Here is a 15,838-nt window from a genome sequence, read left to right on the forward strand (position 1 = left end):
TTAATTAATCATCTAATTAATTTAATAAAATATAGTACCTATTAAAATAAAAAGTTACGTTTAAATAAATCAAATATAAATATAACTTTAAAATCATGCTAAAATAAAATGTAGATTTCTATAGATATCTTACCTGCACGTACTTTAAAGACTTAATTTTTAAAGTTTAATTAATTATGGCTGTTTGGATATTTAAAATACAGTGGCTAATGAATTTAATCTTTGGATTAAAAATTTCAATGAACTTTCAAACACTATTCAATTTTCAATTTTATTATAATTGATTATAATATAGTATAATTGAAACCTTCACTCATGAAGGACTATGTGTTTAACCTGTATTTTTCTTTATAGTGTTATCCAAGATATACTAAAACACGAAAGAAATGTTAGGGCGTTAATTTCCACCTAAAAAAATTAATTCGAGATCACAAAAAAAATTACTTTGCCCATCAAAAATAGTCATGATGAATTATTAAATTTTACAATTATTACTATTGAGGTTTAAATCATTAGTATTATTTACTTTTTAAGTAGGATATGAGAACATACATTTCTTTTTTCTTTAATACATACAGATAAGAAATAGATTCGGTATCATTTATCGAAAAGTCAAAATTTATATTGACATTTGACACTTTAAATACCGTATTCCTGTATCCATAGTTTATTTACAAACGCCTGATATTATTTACTATTTAGTTGTAATCAATGAATTAGATATTTGAAGTTAATATCACTAAGTATAATAATCATATCTAAGCAATTAAAATTTCTGATTACTACTAAATTATAATTATTACCTATATAGATTAAAAGTTAATATTTGTAAATTAATGACCACTGCTCGCTATATTTATGGTGACCAGATGTACTCATTTTATTAGAACACCGTCACTACTTGTTTTTAGATACATGTTCTACTATCTTTAAGAAATTGCTGAAGTACCTAAATAATATATGTTCTTATTTTAAATTATATAACAATTAGGTATAAATAAAATTATGTTCAAAAATTCGAAATGTATAGTTGTTAAAGTTTAAAACTACTCAGTCAATCATCATAATTCATAAAAAGAAAGAATCATTTTTACTTAGCAAAGATACCTATGATATATTTATCAAAACTTCCAACTTAATTACAAATTTAGGTTATTATTAAGATCAATTTTTATTAAATGCTAAGAAGTATTATTCTAGTTGTATTGATTATTTAAACAAGTGGTCCACAAGTATAAATAATTTAAAATTATTTCATGGATTTGTTTGCATGATTGAATACATGGGATCAAAAAATTTAAGGCTTCTTTGGGTAATATTATAAACAAAGATCAACTTTTTAATTAATTGGCCAATTAAAGTTGTAAGTAAGTACTGTAAACAGAAAAAATGTTTGATAAAAATAATAATAATATATTGATTGAAGGTTGATGGCTAGAACTTTTTTATTTTGTAAAAGAAGCAGTTATTCCAGTTACTATCTTATAAAAGTTCTATGAATTTGTTTTAAGCTTTCCAGGTACAAGCACAGTAATTGAAAGACCTTTTTACAAATCAATAAGTATTGAAATTCTGAAAAAACACAACTAGAAATGTCTTCATTAAAATTATGCAGGCTTATAAAAATGTTGATGAAACATATTACAATGAAACGTTATGTTAAAAAGTAATCAAAAGTTACTTAAAGAAATGGATGTCATAAAAATATTTAAAATATTTTTTTTTTTGTTGTTGTTGTTTAATTTATTTTTATTTATTTAAAAAAATAAATAAATAAGTGCTTATTTTTTAAATTTGGTCACCATAACTATAAACCAACATATAATATTATAATGCGTCAAAACTCATAATATGGAAAACATTATATCATTTAAATATTGGAATTTGAACAATTATTATTGGAAATAATAAACTTGCTTCAAGTGACAAATAGTGTTGAGATATTATAAATGTGCATATTGTACAATTACTTAAGTATAATAATATATATTAGATTAATTTAGTTGTTTATTAGATATTTAGATATACAGTATTAACTTTTATAATGGTATAAATAGTTACTAGAAAAAAGTAATAATAGCACTACTTGCGAGTCATATTTTTATTCTTCGTAGGTATCACAGTCATTATTATTTATTTTTATAATTTAAAATAATATTGCAACAGATTGTGTAATAAAAATTTGAGTTAAAAATGATTTATGAGTTATCTATGAATTATTAATAATTATTTATTATTTTTGATGTTCTGTTATATAATTTATAATACAATCAACAAATACTATAAGTTTTTGATGACTTTAAAAAGAAATATGTGATGTCAATGTGCATTCATTTTATTAAAAACCAATGAGTAATACATTTAAAAGAAATATTGCTTACAAATAATACATTATCATTAGATTTTAAAAATAATACATGTTGAATTAAATAAATAAACATCTTATAAAAGGAATCATAAAACAATAAGTAGATACACTGTAAATAATACATTGATAACAGTAATAATTTTTTTATTAACAATATTTTATAAAAGATAATTTAAGATACTATTTAATTAATAAAACAAAATGTAAAATATCAAACACAAATACTGTTTTCGTATATTTAAAGTATAATAATTAGATTTTAATTTAGAAATAACAGCAGCGAATGGTATATAATATAAATAAATAAAATTTCAACGAAAAATTAAAATGTGATAAGATGATGTGGAACTTTCATTACTTGCTTAGATGTAGTAATTGCTTAGATGACAAATTAATTTAAATATAAAATATTTTATAAATAATACAAATAAATAACCATGGTATAACAATTAGATTTAAAATATACCTTGAAAAAAAAATAAAATTTTCAAATACTATTTTAATACAGGATGATGAAAAATTGTAAAGATGCTTAATAATTAACAAATAAACTTTTATATATAAAAACTATATAACATTTATGGAAACATTACAATGTAATAATACTTAGAATATTAGAAAATGTGAAAAATCAGTGATTAATAATATTAAGCACCTACATTCTTCTATAATGATTCATTAATATGTTTAATTTAAACTTAGTGTAAACTAAGTTCCTTGTGACCATGTAAATAAACTAGACCAGCTTGAGTTTTGGTCTGGTATTGATCCTAAAATCATATTATAATAGTCATTGATGCTTAAATTAAATTAAATTAATTATTTATCACTTTACCTTTAGCAATAGTTTCTATTTGCTTCTGCTCATCTGGACTAAGTTTGAGCAGTTTATTTATTACTGGTACTAAGTGATATTTTTCTACTCCACTTGACAAAGTAATAAACTATTTAAAAAATAATAATAATTAACATTGTGTTTTATAAATTAGTATGCCTTAACAATAAAATAAACCTTTATAATTATATTTTTTAAATATTCCATATTTTGTATTTCATTATGTCTGTCTATGCTACGCTGCAATCGTCTAATATCTTCTTTAAGAAATTTATTTTGTTGTTCGTATCGAGAACAGTTTTTTTCAGCATCATTTAACATCATAGTTAATTGTTTTAATTGTTTTTGACTAGTGTTCAATTCACTAATTGGATCCCCAACTATAAAATAAGATATTTAGCAATAAACATTTAAAGAATTGTTTAAAACTATTGATTAATTACCACTATTATTATCAAATGATAACAGTTCTGCCAAAGGCATAGGTACCGTTTTGCTGATTTTTCGAACAGATTCGTTTGAACTTGCAAAATCTGAAAACTAAAAAAAATATTTTTACGTTTCAATTTAATTTATATTTTCATATACTAACCATTTCATCATCATCGTGAATATGATTTGAGGAGTTTGATTTTTTAAGTTTATTTTCAATAATAGGTAACACGACATTTGATTCTGATTCATGAGAATTTCTTTCTTTAGCTAAAGTAATTTCTTGTTGTAGTCTATTAATTTCCTTTTCATGTGCTGATCGTTCACTCAATATAGTTTCCTATAAAATTAAAATAAAGTCATTTTTTCTATTATAATGTTGTAGATTTCTCTTTATTGGGACACATTGGTATCGTATTATTTTATCCTAATAATCCATAATTAATAAAAAGCATAACATTTATTTGATATTTTATGATTAATTAGTATGAAAAATGTTTTATAATTTATGTAATAATAATTATAAAATTATAATACTTAAAAATACATACTTATAAAAAAGAACATTTAAAAGTTATCTTCTGATAGATTGAAAAACACACATTAAACATCAATATCATGATAATAATAGTGATGAAAATTTGCATAATTAACAAAAATAAGATTGAGAAATAACTTTTTTTAATATAAATGTCATAATAATCTAATTTTATGACCTATGTAAGTAGTGAACGTTTACACTACAATCATTAATTTATTTTGGTGATTGAAGTATTGTAATCAAATGCCTAACCTAATTAACTGATGTTCCTATTAAATGAAATCTACAGTACATTTATCTGATCATATTTAACCTACGTTTAATGATATCTTCTCATTTTCCAATATAGATTTAATATTTACAATTTCATTATTCAAACAATATATTTCTTTGTCTTTTGTTGATATGGTCTTTGATAAATTACTTATTTTTTTTTCATATTTATCAATTTCTTTTTGTAACATGGTCATCTCTGTATTTTTAGTAGATAGTTCAGACCTAGAAAATAAATTAAATTTATAAAAATAAAAATAATTATGATTTTTTTCTTGCAGAGTACTTACGATACACTTTGTAAGTTGATTTTTGATATATTTAAAGTTTTGGTAACTTCTTGTAGTTGTTCATTCAATTCCGCAATTTTTGCATGGTACACAGTGTCTTGTTTGTGTTTTTGAAAAACACTATGAGCTCTTACTTTATAAGCTTCAAACTCGTCAAGTAAGCTTTGATTTTCTTCTGTGTATTTTAAAATAGATTCATTTGCTGTTTTTATTTCCAATTGCATTCTTCGAATCTAAATAAAAAATGAACATCAAAATAGAGATCATTATGATAATAAGAATTAAAATAATTTTTACTTTTTCAGTAAGCTGTGAGTGTTGCAATTGATAATTTTCTTTTTCAGTTTCATATAGTTTTTGTAATTCATCATACTTATTAGTCAAATTTGTATTTAATATATTTTGTTGATTTAATTCGGCTCGGCATTCTATTAAATTATTTTCTTTTTCATTTAATAATGATTCAGCATTATTCAACCCCAATCTACATATTTCTAATTGATGCTAAAATTAAAAATCATAAAAATGAATTTAAAATATAATATATTTACATATTATGTAAAGGATGAACGTTTAAATACAATTTAAAATTATAGCATGTTAATAAACTATACAAACTATAATTCTATAAGCTTTTATGAAAATTTTTTCAGTTTTAGGAATTGAGTTATCATAAAATAAGATCTATTATGAATAAATTAATGAAGATATTCCTATGCTAAGAAATATAAGTTTTATAACATTTTAATTAAAATATGAAATAATGATTGATAGCTTACTAAATTCTGTTTATTTCTTTCTTGTTCAGTATTAATAGTATGCTCCAAATGATTAATTTGTTCATGTAAAGAATCAATAACACTGTTGGCATTAGAAAGTTCCTGTTCTAAATTCTGAGTATGTTGCTTTTCTTCTTTTACTTTTTGTGATAATTCATCTAAAGTTTTCTAAAGTGTCAATAACAAATTTGATTAGTACAATAGATATTTTAAACAAATACTACTAACTTCATAAGAATTTAATTCAAGATCACGAATATTAATTTTTTGTTTTTCTGTTTTTAATTTCTCCAATTCAGATTCCATGGATTTTATTTTATCTTTTGAGACTTTTAAATTATTTGAAAGTTCTTTTATATATGCTTCTCTATCTGTTTTTAGTATTTCAGCAGCTGATTTTTCTTGTTTCAAAATGTCAAGCTTTAAATTTAAAGATTTATCTGCTTCCTTTAAACTAAATTTAAATATAAACAATAACTAAAACTATAATAAGTACAAATTATAAATACACTTAATTTTATCAAAATAAAGTATATATGTAAATTTATACATAATAAACAAGTAAATAAATTACCTAATTATAGTATCGTGAGCATGTGTTAAGTCATTCTTTAAAGTTTCAATATCCGATTTTAATATGGTGCATAATTTTGTTTGTTCTAACACCTGATTTTCTTCTTGTTTACACTTTTTAAATAATTCTTTAATTTCCAAACATTTATTATCATACTCATCACATTTAATATCATACTGTTGTTGTAGACACTTGTAAATAAAAAATAATTATGTTTAAATATTAATATCAACATTGTAAATTTGGATGTTACTATAGAAAATTTATAACTAATATATGTATTTTGGAAACTTTTGATTTGTTAATTATTTACTATTTTTTTACCAAAATAAGTTTAGTTTTTTCATAAAAAAAATTAATTTGTATATTAGTTAATAATTTATACAACTTTTTTTTTTTTTTTTAGTAAGAAATTTAAATGATGATACTTTTACAAGTCTAATTAATATATGAAGACTTTTTAATTAATATTTCTTATAATTGTCAATATTTTAAATATAAAATCTTAAAAAAGCACATGAAATTATAAATATTAAACACTAGAAAAATATGTCTAGATAGATATTAAATATATTTTATTTTTAAATCTTACTCGAGCAATTTTGCCCTGTTCAGCCAATGCTGTGATTTTATTGATTAATTCACTTTTTTCTAAACTATGTTTTTTCATTTCATTTTCAATGGACTGTTTCAAATCAGCTATTTGTTTTTTTTGTTTAATAGCAATGGCTTTTAGCTAAAATATAAAATTTAATTAATTATCGATATACAATAAAATTAGCTATAATTTGATAGTAATTAACTTTTTGTGATCGGTCTTCTTGACTTTCATCTATATCGCGTACTTTATAAATATTTTCCATTTTATTAATTGATGTTGTATTTGAATCATCTATACAAATAAAAATATTAAAAAAAAAAAAATCTTAAAAATTCATAATTAAATTAGATTTAAAAAGTACCAAAATTTTCTTTTAAGTGTTGTAATTCTATATCCATTTCATTACATAATGCATCTTTTGCAGTTACTAATTCTCTTAGATGTAATACTTCTGTTTTTAGTTCTTTTATGTTTTCATTTTTACAAGTCAATTCTTTTTTTAAATTTGCAATTTGTAAGTCAACATTTTTGATGAAATTTTTTTTGGATATATTTAAATTCTCTATTTCTTTAAGTTTTTTTAGCATAAATTCTCTGCATTCAGATACTAGAAGTTTTTGTTTTGGCAACACTTCATTCTTAATTGTATAAATATATTTTAAATTTTTTTCAATTTCAGCATTTATGATTAATTGACTATTATCAATGGTATCCATTAAATTTAGTTTATGAATTGAATTTTCTGTAGAATTATTCGTATCTGAACAAGTAACTTCGTTTTTAGAGATTTCTTGTTTGTAGTTATCTAATTTTTCTTTTAATGATTGAATAATTTTTTCTTTTTTGTTAATTTCGTCTTTTAAAGTTATTTCAGAATTTTTAGAAGATAATTTAAATAATTTATACTCTGCTAAAGTGCATTCAAACAGTTCAAAGGTTTCATTTATAAAAGGTTCAATTTTTAATAATGATTCATTATTTTCAACTTTTTTACTTTGTTTTACATGGTTTTTGACATAATTGTCAAAAATTTCGTCTAAAAGTTTTAAACAATTGGTGAAGTTTGTATATAAATTATGTATATTAGAAGATAACAATGAATTTTTTGAATTTAAAATACTATTATTTTCAATAAGATTGTTGATTTCATTATTTTTGATATCAATTTCTCGCTTTAAGTCTTTTATACAACATTTGAATACGTTTTCTTCTTTCTGCATATTTTGCAATCTTTGCACATATACTTCTCTTTCATTTTCATATGTTTCCATTTGTTTAGAAAACAATTGTATTTGATTTAGTAATTTATTATTTTCTTCTTCAATGTCCACATAATTATTTAACTTTTCATTTAATGCAGTAATATTATTTTCTAATTTGTTAATTATATTTGTTTGATTATCAAATGCTTGCTCTCTTTTTTCACAGTGATTCTCTAACGAAATATTTTTTTGTATTAATTCATTACACTGTTGTCTAATTTTACTCTGAACTTCTTCCAATTTTAATTTATCATTATTTAACTTTTTGTTTTCATTTTCTAAAGATTTATATTTTATTGTATTACATTTTATCTGTTCTTTAAGGTTTGTTTTTTCTTGATCAGCGCAAATTCTAAATGCCTTTTCATTGTCTAATGTTTTTTTCATTGCATCTAATGCATATTTGTTACTTTGAAGTGTTTTCTGTAAAGCTTCAACTTCATCTTTTTGTTGAGTAATTAAAATGTGAATTTTTTCTTTTTGGTTGTTGATTACTGATTCAGCTTCTTGTAGTTCTTTATTCTTATTCAGCAATTCCTATAAACATTTATTATTCAAAGAACTTTAAAAAAAACCAAATTATGATGTAATAATTGCAAAATTATGTACAGTTATTACTGTATTTAACTTTTTCCCTACAATTCAATAAGATATTGTTGATTTATTATTATTATAAGTGAAAGGAACAAGATAAATAATAAGTGCAGCTATATTTTAATAACAATACTGTTAACAGATTTTAAGTAATAAATAATTGGTTTAAGAACTATGATTTGGATATTATTTCAATATTTAATTTAGTCAACAAAATTTAGAATAATAATAAAGTTGAAAAAATTCAACTATATAAGTATGGGTCTTTGAACATAGATCCATTTAAGAATTTTATTATAATTTTAATAAAAAGTCAGAAAAATGTGAAGAAATGTAAGCAAATTATCTTTCTTTTTTTTTTTTAGAGGAGGAGGGGTACAACATTTTTAAATTTACATTTACCTAATTATGATTTTACCTAAATATTTTAAAGATTTTTAAATAATAATTTAAATATCAATTTTTACCTGTTTTTCAGAATGTTCATATAAACGTTGTAGGTTAAAATACTTTTCTTCCCATATCTTTTCTTTATTATGCAATTCTAATAAAAATAAAAATAATTATTATTAAACCTGTTTTTGTTTCATACATTTTATATTTTTAATCATGCTCAATTAAATTAAATTTAATTTAATAAACAAATTGATAAAAACTTAATTTGTATATACCTTCATTTTCTTTCTTTAATTGCGTGATTTCATTTTGATATTTAGCACAAATTTCTTCCTTTGATAATTTTTGTAATACCTAAACATACATAAAAAATATGAATATTATATTTTTAAGTAGGATAGTTATAAAAGTATCATCTGAAAGTTTACAATAACATTGAGTTATATACATATATTATATTTAAAATAGTTAAGTTATAGTGATAAACTGTATAACATACATCATCAATATCATCTGAATTACAAACTTCCATAGTAGGTACTAGGTACCTAAAAATTATTAACACTCAAAATCTAAAACTAATAAAGCTTCATAGAATTTTTACAATAACATAATGATTATTATAAATTAATTAATACAAATATTGGTAAATAAAACTAGAAATTATATTAAAATTAAAAACGTAGTAGTTTTTTTTTTTATAGTTTTATTGACTAGTTTAATTAATATTTAAGTTGTACATATCACATTAAACACAATAAACACTAAACAGTAATATTGCTGATAGGTACTGATTATCATTATCACTTATATTTACAGCATTTCATGTAAATATTATCGTTGGCATACACGCAGTTATGACACGCATTATTATATTAATAAAAAATACTTATCACTGATAAACTAAAAAGTGATATCATTAATTATATCCGGAAATTTAGTCTTAGTAGTCTCTATTCTTTTCTTATTTTATTTTTATAATAATTGTGAATGACGTGAATAATAATCTATTTACATACCTAGAAAATAAAATTCGTTTTCTCTGGTTTTATTTAATGAAAATGGCGTTTATCATAAATGCTTTTCAAAGATGTAAAGCTTTGGCCAAATTTCAAACACCAGTGAACGAAACATGTGTAAGTATAAAAAAAGAATTAGACTAATAAGGACTAATTTATGTTAATTGATTTTGCATTTTTTAGTTAGGTATACATCCTTATAATCAACAAATTCGTAATAAATGGCCAGACTTTAGAATGAAAAAAGATGCACGGAAAAGAAATACTCTTAAAGAATATGGAGTGTACAAATTACGCTATAATGCACTTCGTAAAAACAATATCATTCCTTTAGAAATTCAAGTAATTGAAAATTAAAACATTATATGGTACAATTTTATATTTTTGGTTTATACATTTATAGGAAATTGCTGATAAAGAAATCTACAATTGTCCAAGGGATGCTAGTATAACTAGAATTGTACAGCGTTGTCAGGTCACTTCTCGTCCTCGTGGTAATGTCAAACGATGGCGTTTAAGTAGAATAGTGTTCAGACATCTAGCTGATTATAATAAATTAGCAGGTGTTCAGAGGGCAATGTGGTAAGTGCCTGGATTTACATAATGATTGATAATTAATTTTATACTAATATAATTATTTTTTGTAGGTAAAATCAAAATGAAAAATATTGCTGATGTATAGTATTGTATAACTAATATTCTTTATGAAATATTTAGTTAATTTTAATTAATATTTAAATTGTGTTCATATATTTATTGTATACACTTTTCAATAAATGTACAAACAACCATTATTATTTAATTTAAAAAAATAATATTTTTAATTCATTGGACATATTGTATGAGCAAAAAATATAACAAATATAAAAAAAAAATGTTTATTGTTCAATTTATTCAACGTATACTTTACATTTATAATACATTTAAACAATATTTCTTACTATCCTATTGTTCAACTAATTAAAAAATTCTAATTAATTTTTTGTAAGACAATTATGCTGTTTTAATATAGGTGTAATTTAATCAAAAAATTAAAAGATAATTTGTTGTATCAAAAAATATTGTTGATAATACTCCTAAATCTATGTAAGATCACTATAATCTATGGATTTCACCATAATCTTCATGATAGCTATATCTTAAATTGTTATTATTTTAATTATTTACTGCAGGTAAATTAAAATAAAGAATTTTAACAACAAAGTATAATGTAGATCTAATAAAAATTAAGTTAAACCAAAAAATTAATTTAAATGATTTTTAAATTCAAAAGTAAGTTTTGCAATAATTTTTATCATAATATGTTAAATACTTAAAAATGGTGACAAAAATGCTCTTTAAAAAATTCAATGTATTGCCTAGTTATTTTATCAATTCAATATTTTTTTTTTATTACTTTTAAAAATAAAAATCAATAAATATTCTTAGAGTTCAGAGCATGTTGTACTTAGTTATTTTTAATTATACCATGACGTATGACTGGCACTGTTTAAATTGTGACTATTTGCAAACTTTTCTTGGTTTTTAATCGATGATTTAAAGTTAAGTATTTTTGTCTGCTTAAATATGTTTAGGTTTAACTCGTCTATTTTAAGTTCACGAAAAATAGTGACTGACAATTTGTTAGTTTTGTTGAGAATATTTTCAGCATCTAGCACGGACAAATCCAATTCTGTTAGGGCCGTGTTTTTTGCATTTTATAAATATTTTACTAAATTCCCCCGACTTTGTCTGATCGATTTAAAAATGTGTAAATATTTTACAAAGCTTTATGTACCCGATTAGAAGGAGAGTGATATATTCACTTAAAAATTTCACTAAGGAATATTAAGACTTGTAATACAAAAATGATTAGTTGAACGTAAATTTGCATGATGTGCGTTTGTTAAAAATATAAGATTAATTGCTGATGGCATCAGCAATTTGGACGAGTGGTGATATAGAGATATGCTCGAGCCCCCAATGGCTAAAAAAAAATAGTTTTTATAGTTTTTTTATACAAAACATAAAATTTCAGCTATAATCATAAATTCAATTGGATATTCGATTTCATTTTGTACTCACTTGAAATGAAAATATTGTTCCGATCTTTCACTAAAAAAAAAAAAAATAGATGTTGCTTAATCATTTTGACCGGATTTGATACTTGAGCTTTCTTTATAAATTAAAAAAAAAATTATCTACATCTTATTTTTTTTCTTATCTTCAAAAACCGTTATTTTGTAACAAAAGTAGTCATTGAGATGTTATCAATCGCCCCCATTTTACTGGTTTCCCTCGAGGTGCTATTGATATTTCCTCTCCTCTCCTATTTAATTTATAGGCTACTGGCCAACCAGTCACCTTGTACCTATACTTTAGTATTTAAATTTGCAGGGAATAAAATTATATACATTTCTCAAAATGATCTATAAACTGTTAAACTTTACTTACAAAACCACATAAGCAGTCTTATCTTCTAGGTATACTAAATGGAAAGTTAAAACTAACAATGTAAAATCATCACATATTAATTTTTCTTTAAGACAAGATGATGTAGCAGTTAACCTAAACGATCAAATCATACCAAAAGCTCCAAGATCTGTATCTAGAACTAACTCTAAATAAACATTTTATAGGTATAATGGAACATATTAAAATCAAATGTATTATTTTAAACCTAAAAAAGAAATCAATTTATTATTTGATAGGTAATTACATCATACTCAGTCGTAATACCAAACTACTCATTTGTCTCTTTTACAAACAATTCATGCCTACCTGCAATTTATTTTAAACTTATGGAATCCGATTATAGGTTGCGGCGAAATGATAAAATTTAAATAAAATACTAAGGTTCCAATCGATCATCTTGTACATGATATCTAAGGCTCCTTTCTACATGTCAAACCAAATAATTCACACAGACCTATATCAAAACTTATCCTAAGGACTGAGAAATTTCTTAATGTATAAATAAAAATGTATATTTTGTTACTACCATGACTTTAAAATTGCCCAAATCCTCTTATTTTAACATTAAATTCAGACTTAATACACGTAAATTCCCAACGGAAGCTTAAGAGAAAATGGCGTCGTGACCTAAACTTTTAATCATATTTAAAAATTAATATATAAATATAAATAACTAGGGACCGGATTTATATGCACGAATGTTGTAATATGCTACAAAATATGTACTAAAAATTAAATCAAAAATATTTTATTTAAAACTATGTAAAAATAAGTATTAATTAATTAAGTATTAAAAAAGGAATAAAAAGGTTTTAGAAGTATAAAAAAGTATTTTGTCATCTTTGCCATTTAACATTTTTTATCATAAATTAATAAAATATTATTTCACATTAATAAAAAATCAAAGTAAAAAATGATCTATATATATTGTAATATATATATATTGTTTATGAGTATGTCATCTCAAAATTGTATTCAAAATACAATAAGTGTTATTTTAATAAGAATGATCTAAACTAAGGACAAATCTCATGAGATTTCAAAAACTTTATTCCAATATACTTAATTTAAATTAGGGACCGCCCTTTATATAACAAATTAAATCAGATATTAAGTATAGCTGCTGGGCTACTTTTTTTCTCAAGTAATACATGTTAAGTACTTATATTCTTTTATACTTTTATAGCACATATTCTTACCGTAAAATTAGTTATCAGATAGTTTATTTATGATATAAAAAAATAATAAATAAATAATATTTATTCATAAATTTAAACTTAATAGTAATTTTACTTAAAATATTTACAGTTTTAAAATGTAAATAAATCTAGTAGTAAGAATATACTCGAGGAAAAAATATCAACAAAACTATTAACCAAGGTTTGATAAATATTAAAATTAAATTATCCAATATAAATGGCTGTATTTATTATTGACTTTGCTCATAAAAATTTAAATTTATTTATTATATCATAATATTTACCTAGTATTGATTATGCAGTCGGTGGTCGTAGCAAAAAGTGTAGAAATAAATTTTATTTTAACTGTTTTCAATTATAGATAAGCAATAGAATATGAATTTTTTTTATTTTGAAATTCTGATTGAAGTGATTAAGACAAGTGATTTTTTTTTTTTTTTTGTATATACACAATAAGTAGTTGAAGAAATGCTTTGATTTTTTATTTTAAGGGTGGTTTCTGATAGAAAATTGAATCTATTTTATACTTTATAGAGGTAACAAATTTCCAGCACTTTCTTAAATATCTGCAGGAAAAATAAAATAAAAATAATTAAGGAAAAACCAGAATTTTTACATAAAATCAGTACTTAACAAAATCAATTTTTTTTATTTTTTGCTAGCAATTCCTACCACATAGTATAATTTGAATTTTTTTAAATTAATTATGCATATTTTCAAGGTTCAATTTTTTTTAGTTTTTTTTCTACAAAAGCAAATAAAAAATTCTCTTTGAGTAAAAATGCTTGAAAATTTAATACCAATTTTCATAAGTATTTATTTACCGGTTAAAAAATACCGAAAACTTATTGTTGCAATATTTTTTTTATAAGCGTTTAAAATTGGAATTTAACAAAATTCATCAACATTTCGAAATTATACAAATTATTTTACAGTTAAAAATACATAAAAAAAAATTCTCTTTATATCTAAGATTTAATACAAGATTCATCATACAAAGAAATGTTTTCTACTTATAACAAAATATGACTGTTCAAAGTTAAAATTTTTACGATATTGGTTTTACAATTTTTGATATTTGGTCGTACCTAATTCAAAAATAAATAAAAGTATAAATACTTAGACTTTTTACCAAATGCTTATATGATTATTTTCTATACATTATAAAATTTTAAAATATTTTGACTCTTTTTGAGTTATTTAAGAAACATTTGAAATTTCCTTTTTTGTAATTTAATTTCTATAAATGTTGATAAAAATGAAAACGACAAAACTGTAAACATCTGCCCACCCCACCTTCTTTTTTACGGTTTAATATTACGATCTCAATATGTAATATTACAGTAATCTTGTAATATAGTATAGAGTCTATACTATAGACATGTGATATGTTATAATTTTCGACCTATCGTCTTCTGAATTTATTTATATCCATAGGTTGAGCCCACCTAATCAAACCGGGGGTAATCCATTTGCGTTAAAAAAAAATTGATTCGTTTTGGGTGCAACCAATTAGCGCCAAAATATATAAGGTATGTTTTTACCGATAACCCATTCGCGCCAAATTTACCTGCGTAAAAATTTTACATTTACGAATTGGTAAATTCATATGTTTAAAAGACGTCATGTCTGTAACCTACGAGTATTATAAAGTTATTTTTATAAGTCTATAGATTTTAAAGCTTTGTATATTATTTCGTAGAAAGATAGAAAACAAGTTTTATATCAGTTTCATTATGTTGTACGATGTAAATGCTCCGTTATATCGTTATTCGTCAGAACGATTGCATTGTGATTTTATCAGACATTCGTTTTGTTACTCTATACGTCTACATAATATTCTTATTATATTAATTATAATTAGGTACGTTGTACTAAATACTATATGAATTATGAATTATAAGAATGGAGTTCGTGACAAGCACAAGATGGGGAAAAATGGTTGTAGAAAATGACTATAAGTATATTTTAGCATACTTGTAATAGCACTCTTTGTGCTGAAGTCTGAAACATTTAATGATTATAATAAAAAAAAATATATATATATATATACTTTAGCATAATATATATCTTCTAAAAATGTTGAAAATAAAGTTAGTAAATATGTACTAACTTACTATTTATTATTTAAAGAATTTGTATTATTGATTATTATTAAAAAAAAAATTGAACAATTGACTATGATTACCGATAATTTGTAATTTTCAAAAAAAAAAAAAAA

At 22.2% G+C, this 15,838-nt stretch overlaps 2 protein-coding genes across 4 annotated transcripts; one reads left to right on the forward strand and one right to left on the reverse strand.

Moving 5' to 3' along the window:
* Positions 1-2,953: 2,953 nt before the first annotated feature.
* Positions 2,954-9,549, reverse strand: LOC112599369 (GRIP and coiled-coil domain-containing protein 2). Its single transcript, XM_025346253.1, has 17 exons — positions 9,445-9,549; positions 9,221-9,299; positions 9,017-9,093; positions 7,055-8,492; positions 6,896-6,984; positions 6,685-6,828; positions 6,093-6,283; positions 5,747-5,972; positions 5,519-5,686; positions 5,037-5,243; positions 4,740-4,972; positions 4,494-4,674; positions 3,796-3,975; positions 3,647-3,743; positions 3,381-3,583; positions 3,204-3,312; positions 2,954-3,138 (listed from the first exon to the last, which is right to left on the reverse strand). Exons 1-17 carry the CDS (start codon positions 9,475-9,477, stop codon positions 3,077-3,079), a joined length of 3,717 nt encoding a protein of 1,238 aa, XP_025202038.1. The 5' UTR covers positions 9,478-9,549; the 3' UTR covers positions 2,954-3,076.
* A 308-nt stretch (positions 9,550-9,857) lies between these two features.
* LOC112599362 (28S ribosomal protein S14, mitochondrial) lies at positions 9,858-10,655 on the forward strand. Of its 3 annotated transcripts, none has more exons than XM_025346240.1 (4): positions 9,858-10,081; positions 10,152-10,306; positions 10,368-10,546; positions 10,612-10,655. In XM_025346240.1, the coding sequence occupies exons 1-4, from the start codon at positions 10,078-10,080 to the stop codon at positions 10,613-10,615; spliced, it is 342 nt and encodes a 113-aa protein (XP_025202025.1). In that variant the 5' UTR covers positions 9,858-10,077; the 3' UTR covers positions 10,616-10,655. The 3 variants fall into 3 exon arrangements, with proteins under 3 accessions (XP_025202025.1, XP_025202024.1, XP_025202023.1); XM_025346238.1 differs by having other exon boundaries at positions 9,863-10,081; positions 10,148-10,306; XM_025346239.1 differs by lacking the exon at positions 10,612-10,655 and having other exon boundaries at positions 9,861-10,081; positions 10,148-10,306; positions 10,368-10,550.
* Positions 10,656-15,838: the final 5,183 nt, after the last annotated feature.

The sequence above is a fragment of the Melanaphis sacchari genome, unplaced genomic scaffold (genome assembly GCF_002803265.2).
Source record: "Melanaphis sacchari strain LSU unplaced genomic scaffold, SCAv2.0 Contig50_pilon_pilon, whole genome shotgun sequence".
NCBI classification, from domain to species: Eukaryota; Metazoa; Arthropoda; class Insecta; order Hemiptera; family Aphididae; genus Melanaphis; species Melanaphis sacchari.

What these genes read in the sequence shown, in the direction of transcription:
- LOC112599369 (XM_025346253.1), bottom strand. Translation starts at nt 9,477, where the DNA reads ATGGAAGTTTGTAATTCAGATGATATTGATGAT. An exon ending in TTGAATTAAATTCTTATGAA is followed by an intron (nt 5,687 to 5,746) that starts GTTAGTAGTATT and finishes TTGACACTTTAG; the next exon opens with AAAACTTTAGATGAATTATC. An exon ending in TAAAAAATATAATTATAAAG is followed by an intron (nt 3,313 to 3,380) that starts GTTTATTTTATT and finishes TTTTTTAAATAG; the next exon opens with TTTATTACTTTGTCAAGTGG.
- LOC112599362 (XM_025346239.1), top strand. Translation starts at nt 10,001, where the DNA reads ATGAAAATGGCGTTTATCATAAATGCTTTTCAAAGATGTAAAGCTTTG. An exon ending in CACCAGTGAACGAAACATGT is followed by an intron (nt 10,082 to 10,147) that starts GTAAGTATAAAA and finishes TGCATTTTTTAG; the next exon opens with TTAGGTATACATCCTTATAA. An exon ending in TCATTCCTTTAGAAATTCAA is followed by an intron (nt 10,307 to 10,367) that starts GTAATTGAAAAT and finishes ATACATTTATAG; the next exon opens with GAAATTGCTGATAAAGAAAT.